The sequence below is a fragment of the Sminthopsis crassicaudata genome, chromosome 6, assembly GCF_048593235.1.
Source record: "Sminthopsis crassicaudata isolate SCR6 chromosome 6, ASM4859323v1, whole genome shotgun sequence".
In the NCBI taxonomy this organism is placed as follows: domain Eukaryota; kingdom Metazoa; phylum Chordata; class Mammalia; order Dasyuromorphia; family Dasyuridae; genus Sminthopsis; species Sminthopsis crassicaudata.
Genome location: NC_133622.1, coordinates 173371627 through 173396223, shown reverse-complemented (window position 1 = coordinate 173396223; position 24597 = coordinate 173371627). Strand labels below are relative to the sequence as shown.

The 24597-nt window shown below is 34.7% G+C and overlaps 1 protein-coding gene across 7 annotated transcripts in view; it reads left to right on the top strand.

Moving 5' to 3' along the window:
- Positions 1-24597, top strand: part of BLTP1 (bridge-like lipid transfer protein family member 1) — a 232472-nt gene that overhangs the window by 72587 nt on the left and 135288 nt on the right. For all 7 annotated transcript variants that reach the window (XM_074274114.1, XM_074274117.1, XM_074274118.1 and 4 more), the window contains 12 exons: positions 1337-1465; positions 3049-3168; positions 5223-5503; positions 7850-8100; positions 10533-10791; positions 11105-11942; positions 16065-16135; positions 16782-16955; positions 18491-18611; positions 21013-21159; positions 21592-21716; positions 22077-22276. In XM_074274114.1, the coding sequence (XP_074130215.1) occupies positions 1337-1465; positions 3049-3168; positions 5223-5503; positions 7850-8100; positions 10533-10791; positions 11105-11942; positions 16065-16135; positions 16782-16955; positions 18491-18611; positions 21013-21159; positions 21592-21716; positions 22077-22276 (2716 nt within the window). The remainder of the gene's footprint in view (positions 1-1336; positions 1466-3048; positions 3169-5222; positions 5504-7849; positions 8101-10532; positions 10792-11104; positions 11943-16064; positions 16136-16781; positions 16956-18490; positions 18612-21012; positions 21160-21591; positions 21717-22076; positions 22277-24597) is intronic.

Here is a 24597-nt window from a genome sequence, read left to right as displayed (position 1 = left end):
GTGATAGAGAATATATCAGAATATAGAGTTTACTTCTCCAAAATTAGAAATTGATAAAATTAGAAAAGGATAAAGCATACTTTGTACATTTTTTCTGCTTTTCCCTTATGGGGACATAGCATGGATCTCCCTGAAAATTAGACTTTCTTGATAAATGTGTCTGAGATATAGCTGCAGAGAGCAGGATTTGTGAGCTCTTAAAGATTAGGGGACAGGTTGAGGGGGAAGGGGAATGGACAGCGTTTGTGGATTTATGTTACCTTTGCAAAGTCATAATCAACAACACTTCATATAACTGTTTCCCAATATATCTCTTCTTCTCATTAAAGAATTTGATAATTTTTAGGATGAACTAGGCAACTAGTTGCCTGTTTTAGAAGATAAATTGTCCAGAACAGGGTTGCATAACACAACACCTGTTTGAGGACACATAGTTCTTATCTGGTGTATTTTTCCTCTGTGAACATTTTAAAGGAGTGAAATGTTTATAAAGTAGTAATGATTCTTGTCTTTCTATAATGTAATTATGAAATTAAAGATGAATGATGGAGAGATGATCAAGGGTCACGATTCCAGAGTTGGAAGGGATATTAGCAACTATTTGGTCCAGTGCCCTTCATTTATAGGTGAGGAAATTGAGGCCCACAAAGGTTAAAGGACACAGGGATCATATGACAGAACCAAGAAATGTGTGTAGGACCTTGGATTCCCAATCCAGCATTCTTGTCAGTCCACAATGGCATTAGATGATCTGTGAGTGGCTTTCTAGCTCTGATATTTTGTGCCTCTAGGACCATTGCACTTTCACCTAGGTCATGCTATCTTCAAGAGTTTATGGCTATCAGGCCAACATTATTTACAAGGAATTCATATTAGTTTAATTAGGTTTCTGTTAAATCATAAAAACCGTTTTCTTTTCATTGCCCATTGTCAGTGTTATCTAATATTACGTCTTAGTTAAATATGGTGATTAGGTTTTATATGAAAGATAGGAAATCATAGCTTAACTTACTATTGGGTAGAGACTTGTGTGCTCAAAGAATTCAGTTACCATAGAGGAAAGCTTTGCCTGCAAAAGGAATAATTGCCTTAGAAATTGCTAAAATGGATTGCTTTAAATTAAAATTTTTTACATCATTTTGTCATTCATAAGCGAAAGGCTGAAGGGGCAATACAAATGATGCAAAGACATGAGAGTAATTTTGTTGGCTAATACCAAGTAGGTTTTTTAATGGCAAGGAAATAACACTTTTTTTTCAAGCTGTGCTTAACTTTCTATTAAGTTCGTGTTTAGAATACTAACTATGTTATCAATCTGTCACTGTTTGCCCTATAGCTGGCTTGTCTCTTGGAATGGGGAGAGACATTTGTTTTTCATGTGGTGTGCCGAGAATTTGAGCTGGAAAGACCAAAGTCTGTAATATTATGTCAGCACGGAATTGATCGTCGCTTTTGTGAATCTAAGGTATTTCAGTAATTATAATGCAGTGTATACATAGGTTTACTAAATGGGGCTAAGTTTAAGTTGGATGTCCTTTTCAAAGATGGGTTATTTTGCAACCTAGAACATTTTCTGTTAGCTTAATATTATTATTTCTAATCACTAAGAATATAAAATTTTCTTATATATCCAAAAATCTTGGAGCAAATTTATATATGAATTTATATAGATGAATAGCCTGCTTTATATAGGTATGTTATTTTGGGATCTTTCATCTGTGTAGCTCATTAAGTCTTTGAAGTGACTTTGTAGGGCAGAAATTATTCTTATTTGATGGATAAAATAAAGAAGATAAGTTAAATGTAACTTTAAATTTCTTCCTATAAATTAGCTCTTTTGTTATTAATGAAATAAAATAATTTATATTTTATGTACATGTACATATATAGATAGAAATATATACACATTTATATCTGTGTATTTTTATGTTTATATGTATATATGAGAATTGGAATAATGTATAAGGTTCCTTTCATTTCTAAGAGTGATATATTTTGATACTCCATGTGGTAATTAATATACATGCAGACAGACAAACATACACATGTGTATATATGTATACATACATATATATACACGTTATTATAACTTTTGTTAATCTTTTTATTGTGAAGCATTTTTTCCCACAAAACTTCATTAAAATCCTTTAGTTCTAATCATGACATACACTGTTGTCAGTTTTTGCTTATTTACATTAATGTGTTTCACTCAGATAGAAAGTTTTACTTCAATTCCCAAATATCCCTTAACATAACCAAAGACCATTCATATTATTATTTGTAGAGCAGAAATGTAAAGTTCATAATCTTCCAGATTAAAACATAATTTTGAAATATTTGACAAAATAAATAAAAATACAACATAATATTAATTTATGTTTTTCTAAATCCATGTATGGCTGCAGGGATCTATTTCTATTTGCATTTTAAGTATAGATATTACTTTAGATTCCTTAAGTAACATAAGGAAGAGTTGGAGATAAGGTCAGAATAGAAGAGTAAGGGGACCATAGCAAGAACCTTTCTATCCACTTGATTTTTTCCCCCCCATGGCTAGCAATATAAATTATTAGAAAACCTCAAAAGGAGTCCATGTGCTTGTTTCATAGGGACTAGAAGGTAAGAGAGAAATTAAAAATTTCTGTTTTCAAGCATCCAAACAAGGAGAAAAATCTTGATTGAAAAGAATGAGTACAGCAAGGAGCAAACAGGAAGACTGATCCTAGCTTTGCTATTTAGGATTGACCTTGGGCAAATCATGTCACTTCATTGAGGTTCATTAACTTGCCCTTGAAATGAAGGAATTAGACAACGTTAAGCATAGTTCTTGGCACATAGTAGACACTTAATAAATGTTTTTTGAATTGACCAGATGGTCTTTAAGACCCTCTTTGTTTCTAAATTCTATGATCTCTGCACACATCCTAAATTGTAATATTGAAATTTATTTTTTCTAAATGTTACACATTCAACCGGTCAAGTTTTTTAAGTAAGAAAAATCCGTTTATAAGTAAAATATTGACTGCTACTTATCTTTTGTTATTCTAGATGAGTTGTGTTCCTGGCCCTTGTTCAACCTCAGATGACTTGAAATACACGATGACCCGTTTAGCGGTAGATGGTGCTGATCTTTATGTTGTAGAGCATGGCTGTGCTACAAATATAAGGGTAAACATTTTGGTCTCAGTGCAGTAGTTGTTCAGTTTGGATTGATGGGCCTTGAAATGAAAAAAAGAGCCAATTCCTAGATGTTTTTGTTCAAATGAACTTAAATTTTGGTAATAAATTTTACATATGTTATGTGTTTCTTGAAAATGCCATTGATTTTTACCAGATAGCTTTTTTTTTAATGATTTTTAAAAATTTTACTTTCTGTCAATTTTTCTTTACTTTACTGACAATTAATTTTTTTAATGTCTTTTACCATACAATATTCTAAATAGATTATGTCTTTTTAATTGTTATCCTGTGCCCTTTTCACTGATCATTTCTACCTACCCCCATTTCTTTTTCTTTTTCCATGTCTAAATGCTTATTTTTCTTATAGCTTGATTATTTTTTGGTGTCTTATACTTTTGTCTTTATTTTGGTTCTCTTCTTGTTTTCCAGTTAATATTCTTTCTTTTGGTGCTTGTTCTTCCCCTCTTTTTTTTTTTTTAAACCTATTTTTTTGCATTATTCTTTTCCTGCTCTGTCCCCAACTTTTTTCAGAGATTTCTTCCCTTTTTGCCTCTCTTTCTTTCCCTTTTTTTCTTTTTTAAGTTCTTCCTCCTTCCATTTTTTATTCCACTATTTTCCTTTGGAATTGTATGAGCAATGGTGAATAATGATTGGTCTTATAGATGGACATCTGTTAGAACATAACCGTTGGGCTTGAAATAGGTGATATCTTTCTAATGTACAATAGATGTCAATATCATTGCATATTTTATTGAAATATTTTAAAAATATTTTTCTAAAAAATGTTTTGGGGAAATGAGAAGGAAAAGAGGTAGGAAGCTCAGAATAAAGTTGAACAGGAGAGAGAATTCCAAAAATAAGTGAAAAGAAAAAGAAGGGAAGAATGCTCACAAAAAGAAAAAAAATGCAAATAAGAAAAAAGGAAGAACCAAAATGAAGAATCAAATGAATCAAAATGAAGAAAGTATAGAGTGACAAGATACAAGACTTAGAGAATGAGAAAAGGAAACAGGGTAAAATAGGCAGTGAAAGGTGCATCATTGGGTCTTTATTCATTTATTTATGCCATTCTTGTTCAGCTCCTGATGATGTAAGCTCCTTAAAACAGGAATTATGCCTTCTTTGCCTTTGTAATCGCCCAGTTAAACATAGGACTTTTCCCATGGTAGGTGATTAATAAGTGGTCATTGAGTTTATAATTGCATTAGCATGACTTAGTAGCAAAAGGGCTCGATTTGGAGTGTGAAGACTTCTCTTCAGATCTTCGCTCTTCTCCTGTGCCTTTGCAACTCTTTGACAAATCCATTTGCTTATTTGTAAAATAAAAGGATGGATCTAGAGGACCTCTCAATTTGTAATCTGTTCTTCTCTGTTGTGGATACTTAGTTAAAGTGGGTAACTTTAGAATAGCAGCAGACATTATTAGAATGGTGGGGGAAGGGATTTGAAAGCTCTGTTTGGGATTATTTCACCTTTCATACCATATTTGATAAATAGATATACATGATACCACTCAAATGGATTTACCCAAACTGAGTCTATTGCCTAAACAATTTCATGCCCATCACTTCTTTTAAAGTAGCCACACAATACAATTCCTAGGTCTCATCCCACAACTCATATAGTTTGATAGTCAAGCTTCTGATTTGTAATATGTCCAGGTGGACTGACTAAAAACATTATTATTGTGCTTCCCATCTATAGCTGTGATTTCAAAATACTTAGTTTGGGGAATGAGATTTGATAGTCTGACAGTGGACATAGCAGAATAGAGTTGGAGAGAAAAATCTGTGTCTCTAAATCTAGAAAGAGATGTTGCTTTGATATTTGATATGGGAAAATGTTGATAACCATCTCTGCTAGTCAAAAAACATGCTTTATAATTAATTTCTTAGAGTGTGTGGAGAGTTTTATTCACTCAGGTGAAGTGAGAAATCTAGATCTTTTTTTAAATTAACCCTCTATTCTCTGATTTAATGTATCCAATTTTGGTTATAAGGATTTAAAAAATATTTCATTTTCTTTTCCATTGTATTCTTTAGATGGGTGCCATACGGGTTGCAAACTGTAATCTCCATAATCAGTCAGTTGGAGAAGGAATAAGTGCTGCAATTCAAGATTTTCAAGTGAGACAATACATAGAGCAGTTAAGTAATTGCAGAATTGGACTTCAGCCTGCACTCCTGAGGAGAGCTTATTGGCTTGAAGCAGGATCAGTCAATATAGGACTTGTCACTGTTGATATTGCTTTGGCTGCTGATCACCATTCCAAACATGAGGTACAAAGACATTTTTTAGAAACTCACGACAGAAGAACCAAGAGGTGAGTAAAACTATTGCAAAGAACATTACCATAGTAGACAGCTCTCTTATTTTCTGTTTACAATTTAATGGGTAGAAAGTTTGATCTTTTTTGTTTTGTTCCTTAAATTAATTTTTTTTGCTAACCACTATTGTAGCAAGCATTAGCTATTAGCTATGTAAATAGAATGCTTCTGACCAATTAATTAGATCCAGTTGTTAATGAAGGTAATATTGATAAGTGTGATCACAGGCAACCCAGTTTGGTTTTCATCTTTTCCCACTATGCAAAGAAATCATCTAAAAATGCATATTGTATCTGGAATAAGTCATATTATAATTTTTTAATTTTAATAATATTTATTTTTTCCAACTTCATCTAAATTTAAAGCATTCATTTTTTTGACAAATTTTGAGTTCTTAGCTTTTTCTCCCTCATTCTCCCCAAGACAGCATGTAATCTGATATAGGTTATACATATACCTGCGTGTAAAACACATTTCCACATTAGTTATGTTGCAGAACAAAAGGAAAAAAACCCAAACATATGAAAATAGTGTGCTTCAATCTGCATTCAGATTCCATCAATTCTTTCTCTGGATATGGATAGCATTTTCCATCATGAGTCTTAGTATTGTCTTTGAATACCGTACTGCTGAGAACTAAGTCAACCATAGTTGATCATTGCACAGTGTTACTTTTACTGTCATGCTATAAGTTAAATCCATAAAAGATAACATGAAATAGTGAAACTCTGTAGAAGAATGAATTTGACTGATTTGTGTTGAGTGACTGAATCTTTATATACAAAATGATGATTTGAAATCAGTAACGTCTCATTAGTTTAAAGTTTTTCAGATAAATGGGAAAATGAGAGGTCCACATTTGTAACAGGACTGTAAATAGGCAAATCATAGATCAAAGAAATATAGTTATGAATAATAAAGTGATTTTTTTTTCATGTTGCTTTTTTAATACTATTAATGCTATTAAAAATACTATTATTGTGTTCATTCTTATTGTTAGAAATTCTTTTGTTTTGCATTTAACTTTTGATAGTAATCAGTCAGCAAGCACTTTTAAGCATCTATATGCCAGACACTGTGCTGAATACAGGAAATGTGTATATAAAAAATATAACTGTTTACTCTAAAGAGTTTGCTTTCTATCAGGAGAGAGAGGTTCATAGTTTAAGTAAGTATACACAGAGTAATTTTATAAAGGAGTATAAAATAAGTGCCAGTAAGCAAAATACAAGTAATTAAGTAAGGGGAGGGAATGAAAAGGGATAAAGGTGGGGGGGAGGGTGTTAAGAAAGGCTTCATGATATTGGAGAGTGACTAAAAGATGAGATGAGGAGCAAGAGTGTTCGAAGAATAAGAGACAACCAGTGCCACAAAGGCCCTGAGATAGAAAATGTAGGGTTGTGGGAGATGGGAATCTTGAGTTCAGTTTTGACTATATTCAATTTAAGATTTCCTTTGTATATCGAGCTTGAGCTGGTACAAGTCTGGCATCTAGGGTTTCCTGTCTTATCTATTTGAGAATCATGAGCATAGAGATGATAATTGAATTCATGAGAGCTGGCAAGTTCACCAAATGAAACAGGATAGAAGGGAACCAGACCCAATCTAGAGCTTTGGGGAACAGCTACCTATAGCAAACATGATCTGAAAGAAAATCAAGCAAAGGGGGCTTAGGATTAGTCAGAAAAGAAGAAGTAGGAGATTACAGTGCCAAGAAAACCTAGAGCAAAGTGAGGATCTCAGAGGAGAGGGCCACAGAGAGGTCAAGGAGAAGGATGATTGAGAAAAGGCCATTACATTGAATGATTAAGAGAATGCTGTTATCTTTGGAGAGATGGTGCAGGGAAAAGGGAAGAGTTCTCAATGAATAATCTTTGTATGTAGTGTAAGAAGACTGAAGATGCTGCCAGGAGTTCTTGTCTTCTTAACTAGATTTTTTACTTTGGACATGTCATTTCTATATCTAAGCCTTGGGTTTATGTCTGGAAAATAAGATTGTATATTGCCTACTACTCAAGTTTTTTGGAAGTCTATTAAATTATGGAATAATCACTTTTACCTATTTACCTATTGATTTCATCAGCATTTACATATTGATTTCAGGTTGGTGAAGTATTCAATCCTCATTCATTCCTCACTCCTTAATAACCTTCTTCATCTATATGTTTATTCCTCAACTTATAAATGAGGAAAATGAGGCTTATAACTAAGAAATGACTTGCCCAGGGTCACCCAACTGACCATTGTTCTTGAGATTGGAACATGACACCACACAGAAAAGTTGTGAATGATTATTTATGATTTTAGATGAATGTTTGTTTAGATTTGTCTTTGCTTCCCAGGTTGTGGTTTTTGTGGCCAGATGACAGTGTGAAGAATAAAAGGAGCCGGAACAAATGTGGCTGTTTAGGAGGCTGCAGGTTCTTTGGGGGCACAGTTACTGGCCTTGACTTCTTCAAGCTGGAAGAACTCACTCCATCCAGCAGTTCGGCCTTTTCTAGCACAAGTGCAGAGTCCGACAGGTGTTACGGGCAATCTCTTCTGCAGCCTGGAGAATGGATTATTACCAAAGAAATACCCAAAATTGTTGATGGTAAGACTATGAATTGTTCTTTCATTTACAATATTGACATGATCTGCAAGTGTATTTCATAATAGTTGAAAGTGAAATCTCATTGTCAAAACCTCTTTATTACTCAAGTTTAGTAAATCACTTCATTCTGCTGGGAAGAGGACAAAAAAAGAACAAGATTAAGTGACTTTGTCAGCATTACATAGTGAGCAAAAACCATGACGCAATTTTTAGACACAACTTTAGAATGTTTGGGATTTAAGGTAAAAAACTGTTTTCATGGCTTCTATTTTATTTTTTGTGGAAAAAGTCTACCATGGTTTTCAAATTATTTCTTTGAGAATGAATTCAGATACATTTAGTCCCACATTTTTACAACCTCTATAGTTCACTTTTATGTTGCTAAATGATTTTGAGGCATTGATTCCAGAAATGTTAGATTAAAAATGTCTGTAATAGAAATTTGGGTTTTTTAGAAGAGAGTCCCTCCTTTCCTCTCTTCATTGGCTCTTTTAGATGACCCAGTATAAGGACTAACTATCTCCTCTAATTCCTTGCCTGAGGGAAGTACATTGTAAGGTATGAAACTGTACATATTCACTTCTCTTACCACAGAGGTAATGTCAGGGTAATGTCAATGTATAATGTCAAGGCTGGCTTAAGAGAAAAAATGAGTATTTCTAATAGACTTGTGTAAAAACAAGCTTTTAGCTAACCTATTTGCCCAAAATTAAAATTGTTCAATATATACCTCAAGGAGCTTCCATTCTTTTGAGGTAAAACATTTCGAACAAAGAGAAGTAAATGTACCATATATACAAGGACCTCTCCCAGGGCATAATATGAGGATGGGATATTGGGACTGGTGGGATTAGGATAGGCTTGGCAGGAAGGAGGAAAGAAGGCATGCTGGGGGCCTGGCATGTTGGGGTGGCACACAGAGGACCAGAGAGGAGGTGGTGGACCTCCTGCTGCTGCCATAAAGTGAACAAAAAGGCCCAAGAAACTGAGTATGGCATGTGGGTACAAGAGTCAGGGGCAGTCAAAGTGACCAAGTCATTGTATTTGGTTAGTTGGCTAGGATGATGGCTATGTGTAAAATCATTCTCCTAAAAGTTTTATTCAGATAAAAATTAGATGCATGAGTAAGTTGTCATTGCTAGGCTCTTGATGCTCCCTCCCCCCCCCCACCTTTTTTAAAAATAATACCATCAGGGTTTTTCTTAGATGCTGATCTTCCACCCCTCTGTCAGATTCTTTCATAATAAATCATTTTATATTTTCATCTCTTCTAGTATATGGTCTGCTATAGCTATTCTTCCCTTCCTTGTCCTTTTAATAGTTATTTCCATTTCCTTTGTTTCATCTATAAATGCTCTCAGCAATTTCAGTCAAAAAGCATTTATTATATACTAGCTGTGTATGAGGCACTATATTAGATATTAAGAGCATAAATGTATAAGTGATGTAATCTTGATGCATTTATATAACTTAAGTAAATATGATCTGGCTTAGTTATGGTCAAGCCAAGGAAATAAGTAATTTCAAGATTGATTACCAGTCATTTTCTGTCTGGTAAAATGTAGTCATTTTCATATATTATTATATTGTTTACTGTTCACTAAATATAACACTTTTTTCAAGGCTATAATCACACTATATGAAGGTGAAGAATTTGAATGTTGTAATGAGCAAGACTTTGATGTTTTTCGTATTTTTAATTCTAAATATTTTACCAATTCATTTTTTACTGTCTTCCTCTATACCGATCTTAAATTGAAGTTTCAGAGCATTAACATACGTGTCTATGTGTTGACTGCTTTTACTTAAATTGTAATTTCTAGGAGCATCTAAGATGACAGAGTGGATAGAGCCCTGGGTCTAGAGAATCAGGAAAATCTGAGTTCAAAGCCAACCTCAAACATTTACTAACTTTCTGACCCTGACCAAGACTCCTAAGCACTGTCTGTCTCAATTTCCTCATTTGTAAAATGGAGATAAATAATAGTACCTCTTTCCAAGAACTATTGGGAGAAGTAAATGAGATAATATTGAACACTGTGCTTAACACAGTACCGGGCACATATCTTAATATTAGTTATCATTATAATCATCATCATTATCAAACAATAATAAAGCCTAAATTAGGAAAAATGAATCACTTACATAATAAAGTTTGGTTTCCTTTTGTGACAGATTCTGCTCTTTACCTTTCTACCTCTTCTAGCCTCTCTCCAGTTTCCACATTTTATAGTGATGTAGTGTTGTATTTGAAACTTCTATCTAGCTCTTCACATTTGTCCAAAAACTACCTAATTTCTTATAATTTTCCTGGTAGAGGGAAATCCGTCAAGTATTTATGAAGGACAGGAACCAGGGCTTTGTAGCTTTGACTTTTAGGATATTAAAATTATTAATATAGTTCTTTTAAAATACTAATCTTTTATGTTCAGGTAAAATAAATGGCACAAAAAGGAAAGACTGGGACAGCAAGTCAGTAGGGATAGAAGTTGAAAGGAAAGCTCATTCCCTGAGCCTTCAAGTGCCTCTGCGTTCCCACAGCTCATCCTCTTCCTCTGAGGAGAACAGCAGCTCCAGTGCAGCCCAGCCCTTATTAGCTGGAGACAAAGAGAGTCCTTCTTCTGTCACTGAAGAGCCCATGATTCAAAAGGATGCTTTGCTTGCTTCTAAAAGAGAAGATGGCCAAGGAAGGTGAGGGTTCTGAGGGAATTGGGCTTTTGTACAAAAGCTATATAATAACTGATTTTTATTTTTATTTTTTGTAACTTGCTAAAGACTGAAGGATGTAAACAAGTCTTAAAAATATAATTGTCATTGAAGGTTAGTTATGGATTTGGTCAGAGCAGGTCTTAACTAAGAAGGGAGCCTTCTTTATTACCTTTCACATTAGGGCATTTACTTTATTTGAGAAATGGATGATAGAAAATGACCAAAAGATTTTTAAAAGCTACATCTGGATTGTATAATGTGAGTGTTCTAGTAATAGTTTTATTTTCTGTTTTAGCATCTCTGCAGAAGTTTCAGGAAATAGTCCTGTTTCTCCAAATACTCAGGATAAGTCTGGAGTTCAGTCTCCCCTTAGATCCCCCTTAAAGCGACAAGCATCTGTGTGTTCTACCAGGCTTGGAAGCACCAAGAGCCTGACTGCAGCATTCTATGGCGACAAGCAGCCTGTAACGGTTGGAGTTCAGTTCAGCAGTGACGTCTCCCGAAGTGATGAGAATGTACTTGATTCTCCCAAACAGAGGAGAAGCTTTGGCTCCTTCCCATATACACCATCAGCAGATTCAAACTCATTTCATCAATACCGTTCAATGGATTCCAGCATGTCAATGGCTGATAGTGAAGCCTATTTTTCTGCAGCTGAGGAATTTGAACCAATAAGCAGTGATGAAGGCCCAGGAACTTATCCTGGGCGGAAAAAAAAGAAAAAACAGGCACAGCAAATTGACTATAGCAGGGGTTCTATCTATCACAGTGTTGAAGGACCACTTTCAGGCCATGGAGAAAGCATTCAGGACACACAGAGTCTGCCAATCAAAACTCATCCATCCCAAGCTTCTTTTGTTTCAGCTCTAGGAGGTGATGATGAGCTTGGAGAACATTTGTATATGACAGAAGGTGAGAAAACCACCGAAAGAGAGCAGATCACTTCTCAACAGCCTGTCATGAGTTGTTATCAGACCTATCTTACTCAATTCCAGGTGATTAATTGGTTAGTTAAGCACCCCACAAACAAAAGAACCTCAAAATCCTCATTGCACCGACCATTGGATCTAGATACACCAACTAGTGAAGAAAGCTCGTCCTCTTTTGAACATCTCTCTGTTCCAACTTTCAAGGTATGCTATGATATAGACATTGGCCTGAAAGGGGAGAAAGATAGCCACAACTTGATTCTTTTAATTGTATATCTGAATATCAGAATATCTTTAGACCGAAAAATATATATGATTTTGGGGAAATCAAAGATGTTAAGATCTATGTCTTTTTGAGGCAGTAGAACTCAGGGACTGTTTTTGCTGTTGTTGTTGTTGTTGTTCTGTATTTAAAAGGAATTCATTTTAGTCCACAAAAATTTAGTTATTTAACTAGTTCTTGTAACCTTAAAAATCAATGTTATCATGTTCTAGTTTATTATGAGATTAATTTTCTAGAAAAGTTGTTATATTTATGTATGTTTCAAATATGTACATTTCAATCAGAATTTGCCTTCTTTACTTTTTTGATCCAGACCTGAAATTTCAACTGTGTAGAGAAACTATCAAAATGAGAATTCCTTCCATAAATCTAGAGTGATGCAGATTGGCCATTCATCTGTTTGTCATTTAAAATCTTAGAGACTGGGCCAAAGGGATTGAGAGAGAAAGTGATTGCCCAGGGTCACTGAGTTTCATAAGCCAGGTCTAAACCATCTCTTCCTGACTTTCTGCTATCATTAAATATTCAGAATAGAACTTAGAGGTCACTGATAAATTCTCTTCTGTTTTGGAGATTACAGGGCATGCCTAGCTGCCCATCTTGGGCACTTCTAGTTCAAGTTTCCCCATTAAGTTTGCAATAAGGAACTTGTCTGCTGGAAATCTTTCTCATTATGAAGATAATAGCACAGCATATAGACTGACCAGGTTGCTTTAATGACATGGTGTAGAAATAATCAGTATTATTTTACGGTGTAAGCCAGAAGTGTATATCTAGTAGTGTCCTAAGTTTTTAGCAGATTACAAAATTAACTTTTCAGAATCTCCTTCCAGAGAGTTTATTTCATAAAGGTTTTCCTATTTATTACAGTAAGTTACAAAGTAAATGATAAACACTATGAAATATATATTTATTTATACACATTGAATTAGCAACGGAAAAATTTGATGCTCATCGTGTTTTCAAGTATAATCAGCACAGCATGCCATATTTTAGATCTAGTAGTATTTCTTTTTTTTAGTACATGCATACATATAAGGTCAAAGACAAAGTTCTTTAGCAATTTTTGAATTTTAAAAAAGTATCTAAATGTATTTTCAACATATTTTTGTATTTTGTATTTTGAACTCTGTGTGTGTGTGTGTGTGTGTGTGTGTGTATGTGTGTGTGTGTTTACATAGAATGACAGAACTGGAGTCAAGTCCATCACCAAAGGAAGTTAATCCTCACCATAACTGAGAGGACATTGTCATCCAGCATCTGCTGGAAGGTCTCCAAAGAGGGGGAGCCTACCATATGTCAAGACAGGTTATTTCACTTTTGGACAGTGAGCAGGTTTTCTTGTTTTCAAACTTAATTTTACCTCTTTGCTATTTTTCCTTACTGTTTCTGGCTCTTCTCCTTAGAGTTGGACAGAGCATGTCTTATCTTTCCTCCACAAGAGAACCCTTCATATACTTGGAGACAACTGTTCTCTTCCCCTGATTCTTTTTTTCCCTTCAGGCCCAATTTTTCCAGTTCCTTTAACTGATCTTTTTATGCCATGGACTTGGAAGGTCCTTCACTAAGTCTGGTTGCCCTCCTTAGGGTATTCTCCATTTTCTCAGGATCCTTAAACTATGTCATCTAGAACCCAACACCGTCTTCTAGATGAGGTCTAATGAGGGCCAAGTACCATGATAGTTAGTTATACCTCTGCTTCTGTTAGCTAGACCCCTCTTATTGTGACCACACTTATGGTCACATTACATTTCTGCAGATCTATTGGACTTAGAATCCACTAAGTCCTCCAGATGTTTTTCAAAAATAATTGTTACCTAATCAGTCCTTTTCACCCACCTTGTGCTTGGGAAATATTTTTGTTTTGTTTTTGTAACTATTAGTGCAAGGCATTTTTTATCCCAGTTGAATTTCATCTTTTCAGATTTGGCTCAGGGCTCTAGCCTTGCGGCATCTTTTTGGATCCAGATTCAGTCATCCACTTCAGCTTGGTGTCATCTGCAAGTTTGATAACAATAAGGCATTACTTTTTGAGGAGGTTATGCTAGGTCTTTGTAATGATTACATTTTCCCAGATGTTTGCCAGATATCTCTATAGTGATGGTTCTATAGTTTTTACAGTTATAAAGCGCTTTAAATGCCAGACATTTTGCTTTTTATTTTGGAGGTAATAGGGAACCATTGAAAGTTATTGAGTGTAGAGGAATGACATGCTTAGACCTGGGCTTTAGAAAAATGGATTGGAGTGAGGAGAGACTTGAGATAGTCAGTATCTTCAACAAGTTTTTCTGTAGTCCAGGCATGAGGTGATGGAGTGCTATATCAGAGTGGGGGCAGTGTCAGAGGAATGCAGGGGGCATATTCAAAAGATGCTGCAGAGGTGAAGTTGATAGGTCTTATCAACAGTTTGGATGGCAGTAAGAGATCATGAGAACTAGGGCAACTCCTAGATTATGAGTCTGAGGGCCTAGAAAGATAGTGTTGCCCTCTATGATAATAGGGAAAGGGGGTGAGGGTGGAGAAAGAGAAGGTTTAAGGGGAAAGATGAGTTTTGTTTTGGATATGTTAAGTTTAGTCTGCTGGATTTAATTTGAGATGTCAAGATGGATGAAAGGATGTTATGGAAGAACTTAGGGCAGGATTTGGAGATGGTGATTAAATCCATGAGAACAAAAGAGATCATTAAGAAAAGTGGACAGAAACCTAAAGGATATCTGTGGTCAGAAGGTGTGATCTGAAAGAAGATCCAATAAAGGAGATATGTAAGGAGAGGCCCAGAGAGGTAGGAGAATCTTGTCCTGGAAACCTAGAGAGAAGAGAGGATCAAAAAAGAGATGGTGAACAACAGCTCATTTTCCCTAACTGTGGAGTTTATATGATCATATTCTCTTTTTTGGTCCTTCCTTCCTCCCTTCCTTTCCCTTCTCTTTCTTCTCGTTTTTTTTTTTTTTTTTTTTTTTTTTTTTTTTTTTTTTGTTTGTTTGTTTTGTTTTTTACTGATTTTAGGAAACTGCAATAGAAAAACCTACTTCTGCCAAAGGAGATCAGCTTCTTATTCTTAGGATATGGTACAGTGCATAGAATTCCAAGCCTGGACTCTTCCTTCTTCCTGAGTTCAAATTTGATCTCAGAGACTTATTAGCTGAGTGATCCTAGGCAATCACTTAACTCTGTTTGCCTCAGTTTTTTCAACTGTAAAATAAGTTAGAGAAGAAAATGGCAAACCACCCTAGTATCTTTGCCAAGAAAATCCCAAATAGAATCATGAAGAATTGGAAATGACTGCTGAAATTACTCAACAACAGTAATAATCTGGGAGTAGGGATTGGAGGGAGACTTAAGAAATAAGTGATTTGTAGTGGGACTAAAAAATTAAGTGACTTGTCCAGGGTCACAAAGGCTCCATGTGTCTGAGGTGAGACTTGACCCTGGGTCTTCTTGAATCCTTTGCCATTTCTCTATCTACTATTTTACATTGTTTGCCTGTGTGTGTATTTTAGAACTTAAAGGAACCTTCAATATCATGTATTCTAGCTAATAGTAGTAAAGAAATGGAGCAATATTTAAGTTCATTTACTTGCCCAGTTTCATACAAGAAGGTAGGAAGGGATACACTGCAGCCCTCTCACAGGATCCACGTAGTTAGTTACATTTTCAGTGTGAGCATTTACACATTGGACATCAGCAGATGCTACAAATCAGAGCTTAATTTATTATTTTGTTGATTGTTCAAACCTTAGTTCTTCCTTGCTCCAAATCCAGCATTTTTTCCTCTGTATCATTTTTGAGTTAAAATAACATGAAAAACTTTTAATATTAACCTAAGGGGGAAAAACATGAAAAAAATTTATTTGCCAGAGAAAAATAATTTGCAGCATTTATGCAGAATATAATCTTTATATTGTCTACTAGTAATACTTTTTCTCAGGATCATTTTTCTATACTTTCAGGGACCTCATTTATGTAAATCAGAAAACTAAAATTATAGAGACTTCAAGAATATTTCATGATAAACTTTTAAGGATTATTTTGCACTGTTTTAGGTCATCAAACAAGGCCTCACAGCTAATTCTTTACTAGACAGAGGCATGCAGCTCACAGGAACAACGTCAAAGTGAGTAGAAATAGTCTAGTTTCCTTTTAACATTGAAATCGGCTTTATCTTTTACACTTGTCTTTCTGAATTCACTTATATTGACTTAATTAAATAGAAGCACAGATATATGCAAGAGCAACAGTGTTGGAACCACCAAATTCTTTTTTTTTATGTCATTTTCTTATTCAAAGTTAAAAGTATTAATAGCTGAATTTTTATTACACATATTATGAGCTAACAGTTATATAGCTCTTTAAGCTTTGAAAAAATTTTGCATATATCATCTCATTTGATAGTATATGATATCATAGAAAGTTTTATGTAGGACAATTTGGCGTTGTGCATTTAGTATTTAATAGTAGTAAAATAAGATGTTAATAGAATGTTGAAAGTGCTCCTATCTAAGCTGTTTGACTTCTTACTCTTAATGTTCAATCTGCCATCTGGGATTGACTTTGTAACCTTTTAATTATACAACCTATTCATGAAAGGTATTTGTAATTCTAACATCTGGTTAATTGCTTAACATAACTAATTTAAGTGAATTTTAGACTCATATGTTCATTTATTTACATATTGTGTGTTTCTGTAATTTTTTAGAATCAGTAAGACATTTATACAAAAATATTACTTGTTAAATTCTTACTTGGTTTGACTTCCACAGTACTCCATATACCCCTTTGGAAAAGAAAGTTATGGATAACACAGATGATGAAACATTAACAGAAGAGTGGTCCTTGGATCAACCAGTCTCCCAGACTAGAACAACAGCCATTGTAGAAGTGAAAGGAACTGTAGATGTTGTTTTGACTCCTCTAGTAGCTGAAGCTTTAGACAGGTATTTTCTTTTATTTGGTTTTTTTTTTTTTTATTATTATAGTTTTTATTTGCGAGATATATGCATGGGTAATTTTACAGCATTGACAATTGCCAAACCTTTTCTTCCAATTTTTCCCCTCTTTACCCCCTTCTCCTCCCCACCCCATGGCAGGTTAACCAATATATGTTAAATATATTAAAGTATAAATTAAATATAATATATGTATACATGTCCAAACAGTTGTTTGACAGGTATTTTCTTTTAAAGCACATCCCTTCCATCATCAAGTGATGCTATTGTAATCAAACATTTACAATAACTTCTTTAAATGACCTAAATAACAGAATTGTTTTATGTAAAAGAAATTCAAATCCCACAAATATTTACCAAGTAACTACTATGTGCAAGGGTTTGTGCTAGGAGTTGGAGTTGCAGTATGAAAAAAGCTCAGTTTTTCTCCTCATAACAATCTAATAGAAGAATATAGCTTCAAGGATGATGCAGAGCAAAATGTGATGAGGGTAAAAGAGAAATCCAGATAGAGGTTATGAAAACTGAAAGACCAAAAAAGGGGATGGGGATATTTTCAAAAAACAACTACAGTTATCTCTTCCACAATACAGCTTTCCCCATAGCAACCATGATTTCTCTAGTTGGCATAAGAAATTAAATGGGAATTTTTGCATGAGTTTTTCACAAGCTGCAGACAACATGTGAAGGACAGCAGATGATACAGAAAAATTTAGAAACTCAGGAATGTGTGTGTGTCTGAGAGAGAGAGAGTATTTTATAATCATATTTTATTTTTTAATACCATGATAATTCAAACTTCTTTTCTGGTACAAAGGGAAGGCCAAAAATTTTTATGAGAATTTTCTGGATTGTGGAGGTACTAAACTCTTTACCCCCGCAATGTGGAAGGAATAACTATTGTACTGAGTTACCACAGACTTCTAAATGTGAGATTACAAAGCATGACCCCTCCCCATGTTCCTAACCTGATAAATCTAGATTGTTAATTAACTTTTTTTGTGATAAATCTACTATTTACTCTTTCCTGTTGTATGCTTTGCAATAAAGACAGTTAGACCTGTTCTTTCTCTTCAGAGGGTGAACAGTTTTCCTTAGGGGGAAAGGGGGAATGGTAAGAAAATTATGGTGCCATTTAATTAAATTACATCATAAAATTATGTGACAAATTATTCAAACTAATGAAGTTCAACAGAGATGGAGATGACTGAGGACTAGAATAACGTTACTTTAACAAAAAGTTAATTGGAAAGCAACTGTGTATATTGTAATCTTATAAGGGTAAGAGATTAGAGAATTATTTTAATAATGTAAGTAGACTTAATTTTGAGTCCTTGTTCTTGGGAAAAGCATTTGGGAATGAGAGTCTTGTCTAATTATCTAGTCATATAGTATTTCAGAATTGTTGCACATAATTTCTTATGGTTTTCACTTATATTGGCTTTACTTACTCAGGTCATAGCGTTAAGTAAATTTCATTTTGACCCCCTTTTTGCTATCCATATTTATTTTCCTTTCTGCAGATATATCGAAGCAATGGTTCATTGGGCTAGTACCCGACACCCAGCTTCAATAGTGGATCATCTTCATTCAAAGGTCCTGAGAGAAGCCGTACAAAACAGCAAGACAACTTTCTCTGAAAATGTAAGATTATCTGTCTTCCCAGTCAGTCAGCAAAGTACTTACAAGCCCTGTGCTAAGCACTGGACTCACAAAGAAAGGTGAAAGACAACGCTTTCCCTCATGGGAGTTTACAATCTCCTAGGGAAGACAACAGGAAAATAATTATTCACAGACAAAATAGGAGATAAATCAATGGAAGGAAAGCACTGATGTTAAGGGGAATTAGGAAAGGCTTTTTGAAGACAGTGAGATTGTAGCTGGGGCTTGAAGTCAGCCAGGGAAGCTCAGGAGATGAGAAATGAGAGCATTTGAGGACTAAGGGACAGCCAGAGAAGAGGCATGGAGTCAAGAATAGCAAAGAAACTTATCTTAAATTTACCAGGGATTTGGTTTGAAGAAGAATACTCAACTTACAGAAATTGTAATATATTCAAATAATAATGACATGATATTGTTTAATTTAGTGTTTGTGAAATTTTCCTATTTGGTATAAAATTATTTTATCTTGTACTCCTCTCATAAAAGCAGACATGCATTGGTATTGAGGATTAATAGAAGCAATCAAGTACATTTAAAAACATGAAGTTTTATTTTAATTATGTTTCTAAAATAGATTTATAATTTTAAGTTCTTAATCAAAATCATGGACTTCTGAGCATGATTTTCTGCTCTTATCTAGTCCTGTTTTATTAAATATTTTTTTTTTTTTTTTGGGAGTCCCTACCTTTAGAAGCAGTTAACATGTGCCTTAAGTTTATGACAGACCAAATTTGGTGAGGTTGATGTGAGGTGGAGTTTAATTGCTTGAATCTGCCATTAATTAGTTTAGCTTATTCTCTTCTAGAACAAAATATGTGATTTACTTGATGCTTCCAGCCATGTGATCCATTATATGAAATTGACTATGGTTTCTATAGTGTAATGTAATCTAGTTAGAGGGAGAATCTTGGTTGATAATGAGATTATACTGGGAAACAGAGAAGAAGAGTAGGATTTTCCTTTAACTAGAATCAATTTAAGATGTTTGTTGGACAGTTCCTGTTTTCTTATTTGTAGATCATATTATGATAGATTTAGAGTGGATGGGATCCTGGAGGCATTAACTCCTAAGTGGTGCTCACTGTCTTTTTAATATGGCCAAGTCACTTAATACAGACTATAATGTTCCTAACCCATATAGTTGGAATGACAGAGTGCTGAAAAACTTTTGTATGTTCTAGAATTGGGTGCTCTGATTGTTGGAGAAGGAATTGGCTGGATGAGTTAAAGTTTTATAACTTTAAAGAGGGGTGGGACTGTTGATTGGCATTGTATTTTGTGATGTCACTGTAACCTTCTATGGTTTTTGTTTTTTGTACAGTAAATTTAGAGGAATGATGTAGGTATAGATGCCAGAGAAAAGGGGTAGAAGAGAGAGAGAGAGCATGTGCAAGCTGGTTTGGGAGACCAGAGGACCTGCCTTTTCCCTGGTACTCTTCTTAGTCATTACCTTAAGATTAAAAGTTTCAGAGAAGGCACTGACTTATATTGGTCCTTACTTTGTACTTAGTATGTTGCCTAGTATATAGTCTTACCTAAATGCAAGTTGATTGACTGAAAGTCCCCACATCAGTGAATCACGGTCTGGTTCCTAGAGTGCAGAACTGTTCCTCATAGTATGCTTTTCTTCCTTTTGTCTCATGAAATCAATCCCTTGTCCCTTTCATGGTTCAGCTCAAATATTACCTCCTTCAAGATACCTTTCATTTATTTGTATAACCCTGGACAAGTCACTTTAACTTCTCTGGGAATCCTATATCTCTCCAAATCTGTACATTATGGACTAGACTGAGCTGGGTGTACTTTGGTAGATTTGCTATTGGTGGAATTCTTAAACCAAGAAAAGCAGTTTCTGAGTCTCAGTTCCTATAAAATATGGATAATAATGGCATATTATAGGGCTTTTTGAAGGATCAAGTGAAGTAGCATATGTTATACATCTTATAAATTATATACTTCTATATACAAATCTTTAAAGTAGTATATAAATATTAGCCATTGTTATTCCTAATTATCATCATTACTATTATTATTTTGATTTTTGTTCATAAAAATATACTAAAAAAAAAGTTGTGTATTCATCCATCTATTATCCCTCTGCTTGCCCTCCACGTACATGGCAGTTACATAGCATTGAGTTCCTCCTTCTTCAGATAACTTGACTAGTTTTCCATCTAGCAAACTGAACTTTAGTATTAAGGCCCCAGATCTAGGGCACCACGTAGTTAGACCAGAGATTCTGAGTCTCAGAAGCTGAGTGCTTAAATGACAAACTAACATAACCTTGTGGATATGTTTAAAAAGAGGAGATGTTGACAATTCTGAAAATTGTTAATGGTGTGAATATTGGTAAAAATAGTCATCACCATTTCTTTCTTTTCAGTTGTCTTCTAAGCAGGATATTAGAGGAACAAAAACTGAGCACCCAACTACAGTACGGGCCAATCAAGGACAAGCACAGACAAATCTTGGGCCCAAGCAAGATAATGTAACCATCAAAGGTCTTCAGGCCAATGTTAGCATTCCCAAGGTAATCTTTTTGGTGGCATTTGGGAGAATATTCTGAAGAAGAATTTTAGTATTTCATCCACTTGGCTTTCTGAACTGTTAGAGTTTACAAATGATTTTGAGTTTTTTTTTTTTAACCTATGCTAAATTTATGTTAAATCATTAAAGACAGTGGGAATGTAAATTCTAAAATGGCTCTGACATTACAGTGACAGTGTCTAATCAATGCTCAAATAAAGGCTTCTCACATTTTAGATGGATTATTTGATTAAATTTGAAATTGTATATATTCGTATTTGTCGTATTTGCATCAGATATACAAACTTTACACACTTTGAAGTTCAAGGATAAATGTGAAGTTTTTGTCAAATTTTTAAAAAAACTATAATAATTTTTGGCTTTAGTTAATCTAGATGATATTACTAACATTTCTTTGGCACACTTTATATTTTAGGTAAACTTGTGTTTATTGCAAGCTTCAGTAGAAGAATCTCCTACAGCTTCTGGGAGAAGTGTGACTCATGTTTCCCTTGTGGCATTGTGTTTTGATAGAATTGCTACACAAGTTCGTATGAATAGGTATAAAGAAATGGTTTTTTTTTTTTCCCTTAAGAATGCTGTTTCAATAAAGTAAATCTTTAAAAAAAATTTTAAAAAAACAACGATCTCTTTCATATACCTGAAAACTGAAATTCATGTTTTACAGTACCTAGCATGTAAGAGTAAAATGTTGTCAGAGCAAGGAAGCAGAAATTCATTTTTTTTATGAAAAACATAAAATTTGGTTGGTTAAATTCATAATAAAAGTTTTTGATTTTAATTTAGGAATTATTGAACATAATCTTAGCTTTTAATATAATGTAGAAAAGTACTCATGTATTAGAGACATTAAAAATTGAATGACTCATTCAAATACTACTTTATTTTCTCTTATCAAAGAGGTGTGGTTGAAGATACGTCAAATAGTACAGAACCTGGTAGGACATCAAACCTGGAAAGATATGTCCATGCCAGCAAAATGCAGCCTCAGTCGTCTGGTTCTCTGCGATCTAATGCTGGAGCAGAAAAAGGGAAAGAAATTGCTGCCAAGTTAAACATCCATAGAGTACATGGACAGCTTAGGGGCCTTGATACAACAGGTAGGATTATCTCATCAAATTATTTTTATTTGACTGGAAAAATTATCTTTAAAAAAGGTGTTCCCTGATCCACTCAGGTTCTGCAGCCTTGGACCAGTTCTAGAATCTCTTGGGGTGCTAAGCCATTCTGATTGGCCTCAAAAGAGAGAATGCCCATTTGGGAATTCTCTGGTCAGAGTGAAATCACAGGTTTGGTCAGAAGAGAGAAGTGGTTGTACATAGTATGATTACTTCAGTCAGTTTACAGCAAAGAGTTAACTATGTGTTTCTCATATTCTAGTAAGATTCAAAAAGGGCCAAAACCAAAACTTAGTTTATTTATCTCCTGAATATCACTCTTTCTAGAACAGGTAGGAACTTGAAGTTGGCTATTTATATGTTCTGTTCCCTCATGTTGTATTGGGACCCTGGATCTCTTAGAATCAGCAGGAGTCAGGATAAAGTCTTTATTCTTGGTCTTTTGCGGTTGCAGTCAGGGGATTAGATCTAGCAATCTCCATACCTCCTTCCTCTCTCTCCACTTCCAGGAGAATGAATCAATTTCCTTCTCTTACTCCATCCATTCATGTCACTTCCCCTTCTTTGTCCACACCCACCAATCCAGCCAGCACAGAATAGTTGGGGAGGGTCATCCTTCAAACATGTTAATAGAGAATTGTCCAATTGGCAATTAGCCTCACATGTTACATTATCCAAGTCCATTTGCTCAGTTCTAGCCTTTTACAACACATTGGAGAAAGAGACAGAAGTATAGAAAAGTAGTCACAGGTTTATGAGGAGGAACAATGGCCCCAGGAAAAGCTGCCAATAGGCTTTCCTTAGAAAGTTAAGTGCATTTGGGGCAGCTAATTTGTGCAGTGGATAGAGGACCAGCCCTGAAAGTCAGGAGAACCTGAGTTTAAATCCAGCCCCAGACACTTAATACTTCTTAGCTGTGTGACCCTGGGCAAGTCACTTAATCCCAATTGCCTCAGCAAAAAGAAAGAAAGGTAAGTGCATTTGAGGGTTTTTGAAAGGTCTGTCTTTCATGAGATGGCCTGATACCCAGAAATAGCAAAGAATTTAAGTCAGATGCTTACTGTGGTTCTAAACCTGTTTGCTCTTCTATAATACAGAGAGCAAAATTTAATGCAGTTTAATTTCCAGAATTTTTCTTAAAATGAAATGAAAATGTGTTTGTATAGGAAATGTTAATGATAAAACTCTAAGCACTATATGAATGCAGAGCCTTGTTACTATCTTGTATTGTGGAGCAAAAACTGATTCTAGAGTGTCAGAGGGGTGGGGACCAGATGGTAAAGGACCTTAAAAGCCAAGCAATGGAGTTTATATTTGATCCTAAAGACCATAGGAAACCACTGGATTCAGGAGAAGAAAGGAGTTTCATGGTCAGATCTGCACAGAAGGAAAATTACAGTGGTGACATGCAGCTCTATGAGCTGTTGCAATGACTGTCTTTTGACTGATCAATTGACTGATCAAATGACTGATCAATTGGGAAATTGATCTAGGGCAGAGATGACAAGGGCCTGGATTAAGATGTGAGTGAAGAGGAGGGACTGCATAAGAAAGATGTTTGTAAAAGTTGAAACAAAAGGATTTGGCAACTGATTGGATGTGTGGCATGATGGGGAATGAGGAGTTGAGTTGACACCAAGTTATAAACTTAAGGCAGTGAGAGTATGATTGTGTCATTGATAGAAATCAGGAAGTTTAAGAAGAAATAGGCCTTAGAGGGTAAAAAAATTAGTGCAGTTTTTTACTTTGTTTCATATATATCCATGATAATCTAGTTTGAAATGTCCAACAGGTAATTGGTGATATAGAATTAAAACTAAGGGGAGAAAGAGAGGGTAGATATATGGAATTGAGAAGTAAAACCCTTGGAAGCTGATGGGATTTCTTAGAGAGTAGAGGACAGAATTTCTTAATCTTTTTGGGGGGAGGGGGTTATGGACTTTTTGATAGCCTAATAAAACTTATGGATCTCTTTTCTGAACAATGTTTTCCAAAACCTAATTTTTAAAATATATAGTACACAATATGCAAAGGAAAAACAGAGCTATATAGGACAGAGATATATTGAGTTAATGATAAGTTTTAGCAAAGTTTTTTTTTTTTTCTTTTTTTTTTTTAAAGAAGAGGTGGATTTGGGTTTGTTTAAAAGGAGTAGACAAGGAACTAGCTGATAAGGAAAAGGCTGGAGATTTGAGGGTGGGAGGATGATTGAGGATGCAGTCCATTGAAGAAGATAGAGCAGGATGCAATCAAATGTTTTTATAAAGATGACTACTTTGTTTCACTCAGGACCTGTCAGTTCC